General features: G+C 38.5%; 1 protein-coding gene across 1 annotated transcript in view; it reads left to right on the top strand.

Annotated features, from left to right (window-relative positions):
• The window catches only part of ACC (acetyl-CoA carboxylase), a 90,171-nt gene that overhangs the window by 47,187 nt on the left and 22,413 nt on the right, over positions 1-20,571 (top strand). Inside the window, 8 exon segments of the mRNA XM_072301855.1 lie at positions 11,680-11,794; positions 12,554-12,683; positions 13,462-13,580; positions 14,374-14,554; positions 15,193-15,395; positions 17,213-17,422; positions 18,350-18,686; positions 19,823-19,985. Coding sequence (XP_072157956.1) covers positions 11,680-11,794; positions 12,554-12,683; positions 13,462-13,580; positions 14,374-14,554; positions 15,193-15,395; positions 17,213-17,422; positions 18,350-18,686; positions 19,823-19,985 — 1,458 coding nt within the window.

The following is a 20,571-nucleotide window of genomic DNA, read 5'->3' as shown; positions in this document are numbered from 1 at the left end:
TGACACGCGAATACTCTGAATTCAGTTGAAATGTTAGTCCATCATGAATTGAATCATAATTTTTCATAGCCGTACACCGTGGTTGTCTGTCTTTAATGTGTTTTCATGTCTCCACACGACAGTAAAAATATGATAAAAAAAAATCGCATTTGATGCAGTATTTGGAGGTCTAGTATTCTGGATGCACTTTTTCTGGACCCCATTCGGGTCAAGAACAGACCAGTGGAGTGGCTTGCTTTGCGATTCATCGATTGATCTGCCCTTTAAACCTATGGAAAAGGATCGATAAACAAGGTGTTTGCAACGAACACCTTGATAATCGATTCTTCACCTCAGCTTAAATGGGGAAATATCGATAATCGATCATTCACGCCGCGCCACTGGAACAGATCCTCTTCATTCTGAGCTATTATCCTCTTGAACACGTAGGCTAAAATCGATAGACAACCAAAATGGATTTTTCTTGGTTAGCCGAAAGGATTTTTTTTTTTTTTTTTTTTTTTTTTTTTTTTTTTTTTTTTTTTTCGCTTGCTGTGCCTGCAAATAAAATCGATTCTGACATTTCAATCGTGATTCCTCAGATCATTAAACCAAACACTCCCAAAAGTAACTCAAGCCAGCCCGGTGTAAAGTATTGTAATAGTATTACTTGTTGGACACGTTTAAATACACGCATTTATAAATCCATGATAACACAAACAATAGCTTTCGTGAACCAAAATTTTTGCGTGTTAACACTATAAACGTTGCGGAGTGGTTCGGTAAGAGTCTGAATAATCGATTTGATGATGTCGTGAATGTTCTCGGAAAAAATGTTCTTGAAGAAGTCCATTCCGACCCTTTACAAGGCGTGCCCTCAGAAGGGTCTCACAACACATCGAACGAACCGACATGGGTATGTTTCTGTCTTCGATCGATTTTACGTTCCTGTAATGAGCGTCCAGGCTTGTAAACCTGTAGCGTTTGTCCCGCCCAACCAATCAATCCTACTAGGCGAACACGTTTGCAATTTTGTTCTATCCTTTGTCTTGCACCATATTTTTCTCCTATCGTCAATCTTGCACCAAGTTGTTCTTCAGAATGTTTTATGTTTATTTATTTAAAAAAAAAAAAAAAAAAAAAAAAAAAAAATGACATTTCGTTGTCTCCCGGACGAAGGCACTTACCCCCATTCCAAGGTTTCCAAATTGACTCAAGTAATCCAATGTTTTACAAGAATATACCTATGCAATTTTTGTCCAAAATGTCTCTGCTTTCCGCATGAGATCAGAAGAAAGATCAATGAAAATTTCAGTCAGTAACGCCCAAGATCCTCCTGTTAAAACTGTAATTTGCGAGGGTAAATTTTGCAACATTGTAATGTAGTTTCGTTCTTTCGTGGGGGAAACAACGAATTCTGGTAAATATGAAAGAAGAACCTAAATTTTACCATTAAGTTAAATGTATCCTGTAACCATGACCTGTATTTTTCGTAAAAAGTACGGCGTGTGAAAATGGGTTGACTTTTCGTTATCTCCCGGATACCTAAGATCTCTTGTGTCAGCATGTTATGCCCTAAGCTCTTTTGAAGTGCGTGAACATTTTAATAGGATGCAGAAGATCTTGAGAAAAAAGACGATTAAAAAAAGAAGAAGAAAAAAATGATTGTATGCGCCGGCGGTGCGTATAGCATAACATAAGTGTCGTGCATTTAAGTATGGATTAAATAACGCATACCTCATCCGTCACTTGTTTTCATGCAACACTAATTGAAAATTCTCAGTAAAATTCTCTGGCTGAGAGCTGGATTTGAATTAAAATAAAAATTAAGAAACGCTTCGTTGAATGATGAAAGTACGCTCAAGGAAAATTCCCTCATTTCGATAGCTATGCAATTTATGCGACAGAGAAGCCTTATTTGTTGTATCACAAATCCGTGCTAAACATAGCGCGAGTTGTACCGGAACGAATTTTTTATTCTTGTCCAACAAGTATAAAAGTTCTTAAAGCTGAGTTCGGATCAGTCAGACACATTCTCAATGCATCTCAGCCCGTTCTGTGTGCTCATTTCAGCTTTGGCTAACTCTAAAAAAATGATTTCGGATGTAAAAAATAGAAGCTTATCCAAAAATCACCCTCTCCACTTCCTCCATCATTAAGCCTTTTTGGGAGAGTAACTCGTTGGTCCGGAGCGTTAGTTCCTTGGCCTGCATACTGATTATGGAAATTCATAGACAAAGCTATAGACAAAGATGACGAGAGGAAAATGGAGCGATCCTATTGGTCGAAACAGAGTTTTATTATAGACTAATGGAGAGAATGATGGACTAACTGTAAAGTCCTTCTTGAGTTGGCGCTAGTTAGTCTACTACTTACTTACCTTATTTGTCCATTACAACCACCCGCTTCCTGTCTATATTCGCTTCTTTGTCTATAGCTTTGTCTATCGAGCTAATAATCAGCCCGCTTGCATCTGGCAGGTACTTCGAATGTAATTCCTCGCACATGTCAAGCACATTCAGACTCCCCTCCGCTTTTCAAGTGTCTGACGTCATGTATGAACGGCCCCTTATCACTCACAAACGTCATTTCCCGCGGGAATGCGCAATTTTTCAAGCGCACGCCGTCCTTGAAGCTTTCCGAATTGCAGGGTGTTAGTGGGTATGTACCTGAGAAGGAAGCCGATAAGCCAAGTCGAGGAACGTTGCCAGATCGGTAGAAACCCTGACCATGTCCAAGGGGGCAATAAGCTGAATTTCAGCACGATCTAGCAACGATGACGTCGAGTCGAGTGGTACGCGAATCGTCTCACCACGCGGTGCGTCCGAAACTTCAACTTTGATAACGACGCGCATAACCTAAAACGCGACGTTGATGTCGGCCGCCGTTGCCAAAACCACTCAAATCCTCGCGGAACCGACCGGAAAATCGGTGTTTTTTCCGTCTCACCTGACAGCACCGCGCGAGGTGAAGAGTCACCGATCCCTGGTTGTGTCAGTTGATTTTCAAGTTCCTCAAAGTTTGCGAGTTTCGAGGAGTGTGTTAGCGTCGAAAGTTCGCAGGGTTTAGAATGGCAGTAGCCTCCGTCGAATTGAGCTGGTGAGTGGTTCGTTTTCCTCAGGTCCGTTCGATCTTCGTTGCGTTTTTTAAAAGTGTTTTTCCTCCTGTCCTGTCATCTCGGCGTTTTGCGTCCTGTAATGGCGGTTGAGTGTGCAGATAATCACCCGAGTTTGTCGTCGATATGTCGTTCCGCTTTTCGGAGTTATGTCCATTTAATGTCTTCGACGTCCTTCGGAATGGTCTATCGCTTCGAGACTTACGATCCGCCATTATTTTAACTTGGACGTGGATGTGTCCGTGTCGCTCGCACGTGTTACGTCTCGTGAGTTCGTCGTTTCCTTCACGAGAAAATGTACAACGGAACGAGCCGATTGGTGAAGTCGGACAAAATCTGGAAACTTTGAAAGCTCATATTTTCGAAAATATGAAGCAAAGAAGTTCAAAAGTGGTTTTATTGGGTTTTTCGTGAAATTGTCTTTCAGGAACACCCCTTGAAATTGAATTTAAGACCGTTTAAACACCGAAATTTAAAAGTTTAGGGGGAAAATTCATGTCCGATCTCTTCTATTAGCTCGTTCCACCGTGACAGTCACTACATTTCGATGTTGCCAAATGTTCCCTCGCACATCGCATTTTTACCAGGGGAACGAGGATTTCACTGATTATTCCTCTGATTTCATTCAAAAGCCGGCAGAATTTTCAGCTAAAGTTACACAGGTACATTGTTTTAAAGAATCGAATTTTTCGAGTCAAGTTTGGATCTTGGAATGAAGTTAGGTCCCTTCGTCCGGGAAAGGACGCATTGTCGGTTGAGATAGAGTACTCGGTAACAACGAGCGATTGTGTTGGTGTAATCGCCTCTGTGCATCGTGAATCATCGGTGATAAATTCGATGAGTGACGTCATACATCACCTACCCTCCCCGCCGTTCTTCCCTAGCGCACGGCAGTGTAGACATAGTTTCCGTCCCTTTTATGATCGTAGCGAAAAAAGAAAGGGAGAAGACCGGGCCGGGCATGTGTTTACACTCGCCGATGACGTCACCGATGTAAACAAAATGGAACTTGGCTGACAATAAAACTGCAGGCTATTCCCTGAAGCCGTCATAACTAAAATCGATTAATTCGACACGATATTCTGCACTCTCTCTACATGACTTTGCTGAGTTTAGTCCAGGCTGCCCGATCGTGAAAAAAGTTTCGATTTTGACAACTATTCAGACGTCCTCGGTAAAAGAGCGCATATGACTTTCAAAGCTGCTAAGATTGCGCAGCTCAGCTCTATGTATACTTTCGACCTATTCCAAAGCTCTGCCATGAATTTTTACCAAAAGGGCCTTAAGAGTTTTCTTCATATTTATATGAGAATAAAATAATTAGTCGTCGCACAACCTTAGCCACATTGCAAGCTTTTTATCGATGGCCGAAGTGCGAAACCACGTATATCCATTGCGGTGTTTCACAATCTCCATTTCTATAGTATTATTTTTTTGGAAAGAAACAATTCAACTCTTTAACTACAAATGTACACAGAATATTCTTCTAACAGAGAAGAAAAATAACGAACGTTCTCCAGAAATTACGATGACTAGTCTTCCATAGAAAAAATAAAGTATGACAGGGAGTCTACAACATCGCAATGCCTGATACACTAGAAAAAACCACATTGGATCTAGAGTCCAGACTCTTGAAAACATTGACAAGAAACAGGACTCTTGATTCAAGCAGATTTAAGCTTAAATCAAAAGGAAATTAAGAGGCAGGAAATTAAGCAAATTAAGAGGCTTGGTTCTTGATTTAATTGTAAGCTTAAATCTGATTGAATCAAGAGTATTTTTTCTTGTCGATGTTTTTAAGAGCCTGGACTCTAGAACCAATGTGTTTTTTCCCCAGTGTATGAAATACACCCAGAAATTGCGCACTTGCAATAAACTTGATTTTTAATCAATTTTTCACTGCTCCGGCCTAATTTTCGACCGCGGGGTTCAAAATTTGTCTAGTCGACCTGAAACAAGCAACTTCGGATGAACTTCATTCTCTCCCGTTCAATGCAAGTATAAATCTTGAAGTTGCTCTGAAGTTGCTCTTTACTTGGTCCATCAGAGAAGTTAATAGTCTGCCTCTTAAACTCTCTTTTTTTCTGGCCACTTTGTTGTGGATTGCCGAGTCATTGTATTCCCGCGCCGCACAGTGGATCGAGTCAATTGGAGAGGTCAGACATGAAATATACATAGACTAAAACTGCAAATTTTGATGTTTATCCAGTCACATTTTTAATTTCAAGGGGTGCCTCCAGATGAAAATTCCTTGAAAAAACCAATGGAGCCACATTCAGAACCCCAAAGTTACGAAGTTACGAGTTTTTAAAGTTTCCAAATTTTGTCCAAATTCTTACATCGATCAGATCCAATGTGCGCCGTGAATTTCGCAGCACATTTTTACTAATGTCACCCTCGAGCCTCTAGGGCAAATATTTTGCCATGATTTGACGTTATGTGTCGTGAACGATGAAAATTGAGAATGCTTGGATGCCTCAAGGATCTGATTTGACCTACCCTGATATCTCACAATCACCTGATTCGTCTAGTCGCTGATGATCATAATTTTTTCCCTCTATTTTTCCATCTTTCCACTTGGTTTTTATTTCCTCAATCCCAAAAGTAATCTGGTTGACAACCAGAGCGGGATAAAATGAATTGTATTTAGCAGTTACGTTGGCCGAGTGTACAAGTTAACTTTAAAATGTTTTAAATTGAATTGCTAGTTTCGGAATGCTCCCAGCTCCGAAAGAAGAGAACACCCCAGTAGAGGTAATGAAATTAGGTTACAAGCTGCAGTCCCTGAAAACAACGCCATGAAAGCACTTTCGCTGATTAGGTTGTAGGAGATAAGAGAAATGGCCGAAATTAAGAGACAAGAAGTCAAGAGTACTTCTTCGAGTGAGTAATGCGAATACGCTGCAAACCTCCAAACATAAAAAAAAAAAAAAAAAAAAAAAAAAAACAGACAAGCTCTATGATGATCATTTATTCTCTGATTTTTGTAAAAATTCACAAAGTCCTTCAAAATTTAAAAGAATTTGCGAATAACTTTTTTTCATAAAAATTTACTGCACATATTGAAAAATCCGCGAAATACATTCCGTTCACTTATTATTTCCTTCTTTCTCTGGAGGTTCTCGAAAATCGTTTTCCAATGTTATCATATCCCTGTAAATTTTGATCAAATCAGTGTTTTGATCTCCAGCATCTACACTTTATTTGGACTAAATTTTGTAGTTAGGAACTAAAATTTTCGGCCCATTCACAAAAACTGCTATCTGCATCGGTAAACTAATGGCACATAAGTTGTTACTAAAATGAGGCAAAAATAGCAGTTCCTCCTTGTAAAATGTAGTCCGTTTAAAAAACGTTCCAACATCAGTGGACTACATTTCGTAATCAGGAACCACAATCCTGACTCATCCATGAAAACGCGTATCTGCACAGGGAAACTGGACTACGTTAAGCAGAAGGGAACCAAGCTACATCAGCTATCGCCAAGTTTAATTCGGCAATTTAATTGTTTTTCATAAAAACGATTGTGCGGTTTTTTTCGCAAATTTCAGTGAATTTTCTGAAAATACGAAGCAAATTCCCAGAACTTTTCAAAGGAATCCGCACAAACGTCCTCCCGTAAAAAATGATTTTGCCCAGTTAAATTTGGCAATAGCTGATGTGGCTTAGTTCCTTTCTGGTAAACGCGGTCCAATAGAAATGTCACATTGGTTGTGTCTAAAACGAGCCGGATAGACTGGTTCCTTTTTGCAAAATGCAGTCCATCTCTTCATGGGAAACTTTTCCGCCGTTGAGGAATGCATAATTCGATTCGATTTTAACGACTTCTCGAAGGTTAAAATTCATGGAGTTTCGGTTTTGAATTTTGGTCCGAATCCTCAAAGGTTGAACTTGACCCGAGGCGCAGGTGCCTGCCGGGTTTCACGAATTTTTTCGACGGATCCAATCGAAAAAGCTCAAGTGGGATTTGAAAAAAGCCCTGTAGTCCATATAACTCCTCGCTTCCCAGGGCTCACGTGATAATCAAGTTATGCTTTTCTTACGGCGAGTGAGGATGTGACGGAAAGAGACGAGACGTCTGCCGGGCTATCCGCGAGTTTCGTGCGTTCCTACGAAGATTCAGCGCCATTTACATAATTTTTTGGCAGATTATTCGCAGTTTTTATACCAAGGTCGCACCCTGGCGCGAAATTATACTGACCGACTTTCCGCGAGGCGAGGGTCTGCTGTACACGCGTCCGTCATAAATTCTGCGTACAGTTGGACCTCACTTATCCGCGGTTCGGGTCCGTCATAAATTGCGTACAGTAGGACCTCAGTTATCCGCGCGTCTCGCAAGATAATTTTCTGTTTTTTTTTTTTTTGATAACGAAGCAAGTTTAACAAGAAAACCATCACACTCGTGGCAGAAACATATTTACTATCACATATATAAGCTCTAAGACCTCCGAAAGCATATCTGGTAACGCTTACAATTAGTTCCAGCGTTCTATCAGTACTTTTTCAGTACCCCCTCCAACAGAAAAATTCCCTACTTTTTCAGTACCTCCATTTGATGAAATTAGAAAAATTTCAAAAATTTGAAATTGTGACTAAAATGACAAAAAATTTAAATTGCGACAAAAATGACAAAAAATTTAAAAAATTCCGGACCTTTTTGCGGAATTTAAAATTGCGGACCGCCTTTAAAAAATCAATACTACTTCCGGACTTCTAGACACCCTGCAGCGTTAAAAAAATGTCCACTATTCAACATAAAATAGCCCAGGCTAGAATGCCGAATTATTTGATTCTTTCACCCCTGTCCATGCATTGTTTCCGAATTTTCATGTATAAACTTCCCGCAATACTTTAGCGGTCGGAAATCCGGTAATTTTACGAACCATGTCTCAATCTTGCCGGCGCGATTAGAGCCACGTCGGAAATTAAATGCTATTCTCGCAATTCTAATACTTCCCTCATTAGCGTGACCCCGCACTCAAAGGAACGACTGTTATTAAAATAAATGGAGAGTGCAGGTTCGTGAATATATTTATTCATCGCGGTTAATTGCAGTTTTCCTCATCGATTTTCTTCAATGGAACTTCGGTTCCAGCACCGTATCCTTGCTCTTATTCTGCCGTCCTAAGGAAAAACGACGTATGAGCCTCGAGACGTTGCCAAACTTCCTTTTGAAGAATCACGAATTTTCAGGGAATCTTGTGAGTATTTTTTCTCCAAATTCTTAGGGAATTTTATTCGTAAATTGATCCAAAGTATCTGAAAATTTCAATGAAAAATATTCATAACTTTTCTTAAAAATAAGTATTTTCTGAGAGTAAATTTGGCAACATTCGAATGTTCATACGGCGTTCTTTCTTAGCACGACTGTATTCTCAGCATGTACTCCAGCTAGTGTTGTTTCGTTCTCTGCTCTAAAGCATTAAAATGAAAGGTTCATATTGAACAACAAATGGAAGCAATAGAGAGTTCGCAAGCGTCTAAAATTTTATGAATCTCATTGAACAATAAATGAGAACTCGAGTAAGTTTAATACGAATATATCCTCATCTCTGAATTCAACAATTATAGGAAAAGTTATAACAGAATGATATGATCTGCTAAAATATGCATGCGTTTCAATGGGAAATGCCTCATGACATCACAAGGCACTTGAAAGTCAATTTTTCTCCGATTTCCGTATCAGCAAAAAATATGTTATAAAAAACCTGTGATCTCAGGTCCTCGAACACTTTCATATAAAGGAATATAATTTTCTCGCTCGATTTTTCAGCAATCAACTAGAGCCGATCCAATTCGCGTACAAGTCGTCGTCTCTCCCCTCCCCCCTTCCCGGATGCAGAAAGTTCTTAGCCTTCCCATTTGAAAATCCCCTTTTTCCGAAAAAAATTCAACAAATGACCTGTTTTGTGACTGTACGTAGGAATCGCCGCGATTTTGCGCAAAGCGGATGATTTTACCGCGGTTATTCGAAAAGCGGATGATTTTTACCGCGGTTATTCGAAAGCGGATGATTTTTACCGCGGTTATTCGAAAAACACGTAGTTTTTACCGCAGTTTTGCAACCTAATATTTAAAATATTTAAAAAGAAAAAAGGAAAAAAAAATGATTTTGCCGACTTTCCCCGGTGAAAACACCGTTCTCGGGGTCTTCCCATTTTCATGCGCGTCCAATCGCAACCGCGAGTTTTTGTACCCCCTCCCCCCCCACCCACCCCCACCGAATCTCAGCCACCGCGACCTCGAAATTTCGGCGTTTACGCCGATTGGGCTTTTACCGCCCGATTGAGTAATCTGGAATTTTTTCTCGTCACCTCACTCGACAAATCGGAGGATGCGCTCCCAACGGGAAATTCGCAGATGCACGGGGGAATTTATTCGAAATTCGAAATCCTCCGCACGAATTCGCGGCGCATGAATTTTTCATAAATTTCGGGGCGTCGAGATTCATCTGGCGCGGGAATCCCGCGTCACATATCCGCGTATGATCGGCCGATGCACACTGGAGCCGGGCTAAAACAGCACATACTCGCGGGGTCCTCACGGGCAGTTACGTGATTTTTGCCCGAGAGGGCGGCGCGACGCACAGAATGAAGATGTGCCATCAGAATATCGGCTGTTGGCCTTCAATCGTAAACGGTCTCTCGCGGTGGATCGCTTTTCAACTTTTCTTCGGTCTCAGTGTATTCCGAACCCCTCCTGTCTTTCAAGTTCTGCAACGGTAGTGATTACGGGTACTTAGTGTTTTTCTTTCTGAGGATAAGCGTTTAGTTTTTTGCGCGGTTTCGTGGAATAGTTCACTAGGAAGGGTAAGAAATAAAGGCCACTTTCGTCCAAATATCACGGTCAACTCTGTGGGTACATTGAAAATGTCCAGATCCAACTGATAAGCGAAGAAACACGCGGTTTTGTGTTACAGCCGGTTCAAACTTTCCGCTTGCCAACAAACCAAAGTCTACTGGAGTCAAATCGAGCGAAGAATCAATATTACCTTTTGCGCTTTGGCATGGAATATTTTTTTTAGTGTGCTAATAATTTTTCCAACAAGCTGTAAAGCATCGCGGATCCAAGTAGGTTCTCGTGAAATTCCATTCCAACCACTCGCTGAGCGACACGGTTTGTTTTTAATGACTGATTTGATTCACGTTGATTTGTTTTTTCATAAGCGCGGGAAGTTTAAATTGACCGGATATTTTGTAAATTATAAAGGTTCGTTTCTCCATTCTGATTGTTAGTTTATTTTAGACAATCTCGAAACATTTTCAACATGTTTGTCGTGATATTTTGACACGGAAGCGTGTTCTGAAGTTCCTTATTTCTTACCCTCTCCAGTGGTCCATCATTGTGTTCAGTGCAGGCCGCTCCATGTTCAAATGTTGCCAAAATTTGCCGGAATACACAACTAAAACTGTGATTTTTATAAGCTCGAAGATCAAATGGTACAAGTGCATTTCAACGTTGCCAGAATTGTGCAATCGATTTTTATTATATTGAGACTAATGCAAACCATTCTGTGAGTTTCTTTTACAATATGTAGTTATTTGAATCGAAGGGCCACCGCGGCATCGGGCAGAAAAAGGAGTCTGTTGATCAGTTGGACTGCATTTTGCAATTTGGAACTATAAATGCTGGGTCTTCTGGAAAAACACTTATGTGCATAGGGAAACTAATGGCACATACGTTGTTTTTTAACCGGGCTAGAATTTATAGTTCCCAATTGCAAATTGCAGTCCAACTGATGATCAGTTCGATGGCAAGTGCGAAACCGCGTATCTTGCATGGTTCAGAATTTTCGCTTCCATTTTATTTTTTCGTAGAGAAACAGGCCAACTTTACAGCTTGACATTTATTCAGAATATACTCTGTTAAAAGATGAAATAAAATTGAAGAAATTTTAAAGAAATTACATCGACTGGTCTTCCTCAGAAAAATTAATCTGTGAAAGGAATCTGCAACGTTGCAAACGAAGATACGCGGTTTCGTACTTTGGCCATCGCGTTGGTAGTAAGAAGTGTCATTTTAAGTAATAAAATGACCTTGTGTCGTATGGAAATTTGTACGAAACTGTTGAAAGTATCGGGTTTCCAGTTGTTCCGCTGAGTACACTTCATCTGAAACCAGCTCTGTTGGAACTCGAAGATAATTACTTACAATTACCTATTTTAAAGTATAATTCGCTCCTTTATCTGCGTTACTCTCAGCCAAAATTAATTTCGGCAGTTAATTTTAAATTGAAGCATCTTGATTCTGTAAGAAAAAATACAACATTTAAATTGCATAGGTACTCACTTTTCTTCGTACCTTCATATTTTTTAACCCCTTGGCAAGCTCTTCACTTTGCCTTAAACACTTGGAATGGATTCTCATTTGTCATCTCTTAAACTTGCGTGCGTAGCAACTCACTTATCGTAATCGGGACTCTCATGTTTTTTTGTGTTCTCAATGTCTTGTGTTTGACCCAAGAATAGATTCCTATGTCTATATCATAATGGAAAGCTTTATGAATTTTTAACATTTTCCCTTCTGCTTTCTCAATTTTCTTGTAACCAACAGAAGATAAATATGGTTGAATTTTTCTGTTTCAGGCCTTCTATGTCTCAAGGCACTGTTATTCATCAAAGACTATTGGACAAAGACTTTACTGTCGGTACACCTGAAGAATTTGTAAAAAGATTCAAAGGCACTCGTGTTATTAACAAGGTAATTTATTCGAATAGATATTAAAATTAAGGCGTTTTTATTTTAAATTTTTTATTTTAAAAATTTTTGACCAGTCTGAAGGAAGGCAGAGGCTAGTCTGTTGAAGGCACATCTACCAGTGTTCTTGTTTTTCAAATTCTAACCCTAGTACTGGTGAACTAGAGCAAAATTTCAAAGAAGTCTCGAGCCAACTACTGAAAGATTTTATCGACGGTGTAAGTCGGCAATCACATAACTCGTTTGCAGTGTCTGAAAATCTCCGCCTCTATGTTTTTTTTTAAAGGAGAAAAAATTGACATCATACCTTGAAGTTTTTGCAGAATTTTCTTCGCAACGAGAAGAAAAATCACGGCAGTTTTAAAGAATTTCCGTTTAGTAGTTTTCCGTTTAAAAAATAAAGTATGACAGGAAGTCTGCGACATCGCAAACCAAGTTATGTGATTGCCGACTTACACCGTCGATATGCTGTTTGAACCGGTTCCTCTTTTTTGCTTGGAGTAAGCTTCTTCTCTGGCCACAGCACAGGAATGATGATTTCCCAGCATTTGTCACACCTTCAACCAATACTTTGTACTTCAAGTACCTAAAATGGAATGAAACTCGCAGGATCCGGTGCAATATTATTTTCCAAGGAGACATTACCCTTGGACACTCTTCCATTTTCTACTTTTCACAATTTAAATAAATAATAATGAATAATAAAATAAACAAGAAACGATGAAATGGAATGCTACACTCTTTTTGTCTTGACTTATTCAGGTTTTAATCGCTAACAATGGAATCGCTGCGGTCAAATGTATGCGTTCAATCCGTAGATGGTCCTATGAAATGTTTAAGAATGAAAGAGCCGTACGATTTGTGGTCATGGTCACTCCTGAGGATCTTAAAGGTATGCCCTTATTTATATTTTAATTTTGCCTGAGAGTAATAGAGGCTATCTTCTGGCTGCTACACAATCCAATCTTCAATGAGTGCCATGTGGAAGAAAAAACTTAGGTTATACTTGAAAAATTTAAAACAGTAGTCTCATCCAGAGATTATTACCTGCTGATAGCTGAAAAATTGTGGACATTGGCCTAGATTGAACAATTTTAGGGGTCAAAAAGCTCATAGAATGAATGATAAGATAAAGTTTTCTAAACTCACCCTAAAATTGTTTCTATTTAAAATTATCAGCTATCAGTGTCCTCTATAGATCCCTTGTGGCTTTACTACTTGAGTTAGTCAACAGGTTTTAATCGAAAAATTGAGAGAATTAATTTTTTCCCTCCATTCTCCTTGCACAAAAGTAAAGCAGAAACTTTTTTTTTTACAAAATCAGTTGGTTAGTTTGAATAACAAAGATGCAAAGTTAAATATTGAATCATGAAACCATACAAAAATTGAAGAAACTTACTTAAATAAAAAGAAAAATAAAAAATTGGGAAAGGAAAACTACCTTTCAGTATACACCTGTTCAATCTCGAAATTTCCCATTGACTGTGACTATCCAAACTCCCATATCCCGTAGATGGTCATAATTATTTTTCAAGTAGCCTCTATAGGAACTCATTTAATCAGAACCTTTAAAATGCACTCACTTCATCTATACCTGCAGTAATCTATAATTTAAGTATATTTATTTTACATCTGTAAGAATCATAAATAATTTTGGCTTAACTCAACAGCAAACGCTGAATACATCAAAATGGCTGATCACTACGTCCCGGTGCCAGGAGGAACCAACAATAACAACTATGCCAATGTTGAGCTCATCGTCGACATTGCGTTACGTACCCAAGTCCAGGTAAGCATTCAAAATTTGTACTGAATTCAACCGAATTTGAGAGAGCTGTTAATTTTTGTGCCCACTGCAGATGGAAGAAGAAAAATGAACATATTTATTCAGGATAAATGTTAATTTTTCTGACCATCATACTACCACATTCCAAGGATTTAACAAGTAGCTGGAATCATATCGGTACCCCATAGCCAGAAGGTGCCTAGCTTACATTTTTGGAAAAATCGGGTCAGTGGCGTCTTTGAAATCTCCATTAACGGTTCGGTGTATGTGGAAAATTTGGTAGCCATATCGTCCGTTGGTTATGAGATATGGAGTTTCAAAAATTGCGATTTCCATTGAAATCAGTGGGGCCGACCCGCCTGACATCGCTGGCCGCCGTGGGTTTTCGCCTGATATCTCAAAAAGACTAAAATGGAGTTAGGTACCATTTGGCTCTGGGGTACTGATATGAATAAAAGTATTTTCCTCTTTTATCACAGAATTTATCATTCATGAATTCATGAATTTCCTTTCATCAATTAGATGCTATTTCCATTTATCAGTCTTGAGAGAATTTGATCAGGCAATAGACGATTTTTAATACGTCAGAAAGGTAAAGGTTTTTGAACAGATTAAGTTGATAAAAAATCCTTATTCCCATTAGTCATTTGTGGCACTACTGATCCACAAGGAAATATTTTTACAGCCAGTGGGAATATTCTGTACTAACCATTATAGCGCTCAACCATCAAGCAGTTATTTTACGATTTCTTAATCAAAAATCATTTTAAATTCGATGTTTTTTTGTTTATTCTAGGCGGTTTGGGCCGGATGGGGACATGCCTCTGAGAATCCGAAATTACCTGAATTATTACACAAAAATAATATAGCATTTATTGGGCCGCCTGAGAAGGCCATGTGGGCTCTTGGTGATAAAATTGCATCTAGTATTGTCGCACAAACTGCTGAAATTCCTACTCTTCCTTGGTCAGGATCAGGTAAATTATTTGCTGCTCTTCACATTTTTTTTAAAATCCCATCCATGAATTTTCTTTAAACAAAAAAATGCAAGAGTCCAAAGGGATATACATTTTATTTAAAAAATGTCAGAAAGTTGGTAAAAAAAAGACTTTCAAATAATTTTAGTGAAAAAGTGTTCTTAAATTCCAATGCTATTTACTATTTTAAAAGGAAGAGACTACGAGGGTAGAAAAATCATCATGGTAAAAGCCCTCTTTTTTTTACCTCACAAACGCCAAGTAGAGACATTTTTCCTTGAGCTGAAGGGCATTACTGCTTTGTAGTCCATGAAAGTGCTTTTTTTATCTGTGAATAAAAACCTGAATTGCATGGTATGGGTAGAGACGTTCTATAGGTTTTGGTAAGTTATCAAAAAGGCTCCTTCGAGGAGAAGTGATGATGGAAGAATGATATAACCACAGAATTTTTCAGAGCTTAGGAAAAAGAGCAGTCTAGGAGTATCAACAACTTACAGACAAGAATTTGTTTGATTAACCCTATACTATGGGGGTACGGAGGTCTTACAGTGCTTTTTCAAACACTTATCTGGAATAGGCTCCAGTCTTTTTAAATTTTCTGTACCTTTATATTTTTTATATCTGCTTGTATCTTTCAGAGTTGACGGCACAATATTCTGGACGAAAAATTAAAATTAGCTCTGAGCTGTACAAAAGAGGTTGCGTGTCATCCGTGGAGGAAGGTCTAAGATCCGCTCAAAAAATTGGTTTTCCAGTCATGATCAAAGCCAGTGAAGGTGGTGGAGGTAAAGGTATCCGTAAGGTGGAGTCCTCCGAAGAATTCCCCAATTTATTCAGACAGGTAAATTTTGTGGCTTCTCTATCTCTTAATCTTTTTTTCCGCTTACTATATTCATCTACGTTTCTTGGGTTACATTTGATTTGGCAATTTTCACATTTTCATCGAACCACTGGTCCCAAAAGATTTTTGAGAAGGAAAAATGAGCGACACAGATCAGTGACACTTCATTAATAAAAACACTCATAATCAGACATCAATGGGTGGCTTACGTAATGGACCACTAGACAAGGTACGAATTTAAGCATTCTGATACATGTATCTTAACCAGAATTTCACGTAGAACACGATTCGCGCAACGAAAATTACTGAAACCAACTCCTAACGAAGCTATTAACATTTTTATTTCACATTGGTTACGAGGAATTTGAACTGCCCGCTCACAAGAAACTCAAAGCTCTACGTAAGTCAAATCGCGCACTACAACGGTTTCAGCAATCTTCTCAATCGAGCAATGTTCATTTCCCACCATGTGTTTTTCAAACTATAAGTAATTTGCTATAGCTGAGCCAAAGTGTCAAGATTGAGGTTGCCAGATTTTTTCATCGCAGAGACGTTCATGATAACGTTTACGAGCGATGTGAATCACGTAGAGCATTGAGTTTTCATGAGCGGGTGGTTTGAATTCACGCACCAAGAATCATTAATATCTTCGGAAGGAGTTGATTTCGGTAATATTCGTTGTGCGCATCGTGTTTTACGTGAAATTTTGGTAAAGAAACGTGTATCAGAATGCTGAAATTCGTACCTAGTCTAGTGGTCCATTCTTAAGGTGAATCGTCAAGATCAAGTGACGTGGTTGAACTGGCATGCGATATATCGCATTGATTAGGTAAAAAATCTCGGTCGATTTTGAATTTTTAGCGAAAAAAAAGGACGATAGCCCCTGCGCATGAGCCTAAAGATTCATTCTAAACCCAAAAATCAACAAAATTCCGAGAAATGAAAGCAGAATAGTGTTTGGAATAAAACCTCGCATTCGATTAAGCCATCGATTTCTGTATGGAATGCGAGGTTTTTTTCCAAACACTATTCTGCTTTCATTTCTCGGAATTTTGTCGATTTTTGGGTTTAGAATGAATCTTTAGGCTCATGCGCAGGGGCTATTGTCCTTTTTTTTGCTAAAAATTCAAAATCACTGAGATTTTTGACCTAATCGATGCGATATATCGCATGCCAGTTCGACCACGTCATTTGAGCTTGACAAATCACCTTAACATTAATTTGTCTCCAGAGGAATTGAGTATGTGCTAATACTGTGGACAAGAAAAGAGAGGAAAAGTGTGGGTCGAGTCTTTTGCCATGTTCAGCGATGGCTCTACCCTCAGTTGTTCAGAAGGGGTGGGAACCAAATACTCCTTTTTGGTAAAATACCTTCCTTTCTTAGAAAGAGCCATGAGCTGTGTTTGATGCTATTCCCTGATTTGTGGTACATTTTTTGAGGATAGAAGAACATGTGTATGTGGAACATTGATAAATAAGACAAGTTAGATGAAAAGTTCAATTTTACACAATTTTTGAAGCATTGCTCTTCAATTCCGCCCATTCCTCAGTCAGATAAAAATTCAGACTTTGTAATATTGTGTGGAAATATTTTTATATATTCAAATTTTCAGCTCCTATGACTTGCACACTTACGTACCCAACACTCTTACTTTACTCTTTTAATTCTTAGTATTTTTTTAGAAAGTAAAAAGATCATGTTTTCGTTTGATTAATATAAAGTAACATGTCGAGTTCTATTTAATGGAGAGAGAGGATCAGATCAAATGTAGAAATGTCTCGATTTTGTGCTCTAATAATGTTTTGAATTATTTTAGGTACAATCTGAAGTTCCTGGTTCTCCCATTTTTATTATGAAGTTAGCACGTTGTGCTAGGCATTTAGAGGTACAATTGTTAGCTGATCAATATGGAAATGCAATTTCCCTGTTTGGTCGTGATTGCTCAATCCAACGTCGTCATCAAAAAATTATTGAAGAAGCACCTGCTGTGATTGCTGAGCCAGAAATCTTCGAAGATATGGAAAAGGTAAAAAACTTTTCCTTTTATGTTCCTTTTAACCTAGTATAGGTTTTCTAGTATTTAAAATGCGTTTTTCTCAGAACTGCGATTTACGTTTTACGCTCTTTTACCGGAGAAGTCCTCAATTAATCTTTATGGAAGAAAAACTTGATTTTCATAATGAAATGAGAATGTGCATTTTATCATTGATACTAAGTGACACTGTGACTGTATCAAATCCCTTAAATGAATTGGACTGCTTTAGCATTGAAAAAAAGCATTGATCATATCAGCAATTCTTTGTATCAATCAAAGCAATCAAGTCAATGTCGATGGTGAAATTACCAGACCATGTATCTCGTTTACGGTTACTAAGAATCTCTGCTCTCACTTTATCATTTTGAAGGAGAAAAAATCAATATCATTCCTTGAAGTTTTCATTGAGTTTTCTTTTCAGGAAGAAGAAAAATCACGAAGGTTTTAAAACATTGACTCTGAATAGTTCTCCTTTGAAAAAATAAATTATGATAGGAAGTCTGCAGTGTTGCAAACCAATATACCTAGTATGGTAGCTCCACCAAGAAAAAATACCAACCAATATGGTTTTATACAGTTCTATTAACCATTTACTGCCATGTAGTTCAGAAATTCTCGCAAAATGATTATTTGAAGTCATCACATTTACATCAGCAAGCATGTTAAAGATGTTGTGCTAAAAAATAATTTTAAAATTTTCAGATGAGCATGTTTGTTATTTAACTAACAATTTTTTTCTTACAAGGCAAATTTTATCTCAAGTAAAAGGAAATTGCTTAAAATGTCAAAAAGAAAACATTCAATCCAACTTCGCTGAAACTGCTTGCCCAAAAAATCTGCCATCAGGCCGTAAGGTCTCTTTTCCTGCGGGTAGTTCTCAATGAAATTGAGTCTCTAAAAATTACTTTCCTTTTGCAGGCTGCTGTGAGACTGGCCAAGATGGTCGGGTACGTGAGTGCTGGTACAGTAGAATATTTGTATGATCCTAGCGAAGGCCAGTACTACTTCTTAGAATTGAACCCTAGGCTTCAAGTAGAGCATCCATGTACAGAGATGGTCGCAGACGTCAATTTGCCAGCGGCTCAGCTCCAAGTTGCCATGGGTTTGCAGTTGCATTGCATCAAGGATATCCGAGTACTCTATGGCGAGAGCCCGTGGGGAGATAGTCTAATTGATTTCGACCAGCCACGACACAAACCTCAACCATGGGGTCACGTCATTGCTGCCCGAATTACCAGTGAAAATCCAGATGAAGGTAATTCTTTCATTTTACTTTTAAAAATTAACATATATAGGTAACAATTTAATCAGCCCAAAATATGTAAATGAAATGAGAAGAAACACGGGGTACAGGCTGTAAAAGAAAGTAATTTGGACGGGACGTTTCGGGGTTCACATTCCCTTTTTCAACCGCCGAAAAAAAACAAAAAACAAAAGTTAAAATTTACACATAAATGAGCCGCCGCTTGACAACAAGGCAAGACTGAGAAAGGCAAGAAGTCTTGCCTCGCTGTTAAGTGGCGGTTCATTTATGTGTAAATTTTAACTTTTGTTTTTTGTTTTTTTTCGGCAGTTGAAAAAGGGAATGTGAACCCCGAAATGTCCCATCCAAATTACTTTTATTTACAGCCTGTATCCCGTGTTTCTTCTCATTTCATTTAAAAATTAACTGTCTATGCTGTAATAATCTTTATGAATAAGATTGCTAAGGGTCACGGTTTAACGCTTATTTCTGAAGTTCTACCATTTTGATGATGAATGATTACGGTAAAAGCTCGACGTCCTGATGCCTTCAAAATTGTCACACTTGTAAACTTTTTACCCTCTTTTGCATGAGACGCTCTGAAAGCCAAATCCATCCCCTCCTCCCTTACTTTCCCAAGAGTTGGCGTTATAATGCCCATTTTGAGCAATCTACGGAGAAGATTTCATTGATTTTTTGTTGAACTGAAAGATTTTGACACCTAGGTTTTTATTTGAATTAAAACTCATAGCACGATCAAAATGAATGAAAGGTTAGTGCCAAACACCAAAGAATATATGGAAGGATGTAGGATTGTAAAAGTTCACAGGGTTTCTCATTATGCTATGGTTTTTTTTACGTTCTTTCATTTAAACTAAAAGATTTTCAACTGAAAATTCTCTGAACAGGCTGGTTTGGTCAATCGAAGTCATTCTGGAATCAGCTGAAGAGCCAATGTCATGTTTAGTGCTGTTGTGTAAATATTCATCTTTCATCGGCTGAGTTAAAAGTTAAAAGTTTTGTTTTTTAAATTGATGGGCTTAGCCTAGCTCTGTTTATTGCTCAGGTCTTGCTCTAATAAATAATGTGCTTTCTGTATGTTTGTGTTGGAATTTCGTAAATTCTACCATGAAGCTTTTTTGTTGCAGGTTTCAAACCAAGTTCTGGTACTGTACAGGAATTGAACTTCCGTTCCTCCAAGAACGTGTGGGGTTACTTCAGTGTTGCTGCATCTGGAGGTCTCCATGAATTTGCTGATTCTCAGTTTGGTCACTGTTTCTCTTGGGGAGAAAACAGAGAACAGGCCAGAGAGTGAGTTTCTTTTAAAGCAGTATTACCATTTCTTTCATGATTTTAAAAGCTAAATATGTAATGTGATCGATAAAACGCACAAATTGATGTATTCCAGTCAGAAGATGGTATGTGAACCTTATTGGATCAGTTGAGCTGGTCACAGAATAGTGTTTTGATGCTTGATTCTTGTAGTTCAGATGAAAATAATAAGATTCGTCCAAACCGCAACTTTCTACGTTCAATTTTATCCAAAATGTAGTCTTTTGAAAAGTCGGGTTTTTGACATCATCCACCTTGGTAGTGATACCTTTGGTTTCTTTCTCTTTTGTTCAATCTGTATTGTAGACGACACAATGCGAAACTTTAACGACACTCAACATTAACTAACTCAAGGAACAGACGAATTTGCGCTTCGAGGATCTTCTTACTGAGAGATAATGCACTCGACGCGGAGAGATTAGGCGGTCAGTCAGTTCACCACAGTTTGTTTATGTATAATGTCGTTGAAGTTTTGCGTTGCACTCTTTGCATCACTGACCGAACAAAAGAGGAAGAAACGGAGGTTGTCCCTACTGTGGTGGATGACGTCAAAAATCCGACTTTT

Source organism: Bemisia tabaci, chromosome 6 (genome assembly GCF_918797505.1).
Source record: "Bemisia tabaci chromosome 6, PGI_BMITA_v3".
Classification (NCBI taxonomy): Eukaryota; Metazoa; Arthropoda; class Insecta; order Hemiptera; family Aleyrodidae; genus Bemisia; species Bemisia tabaci.
This window is presented reverse-complemented; position numbering and strand designations above follow the sequence as displayed.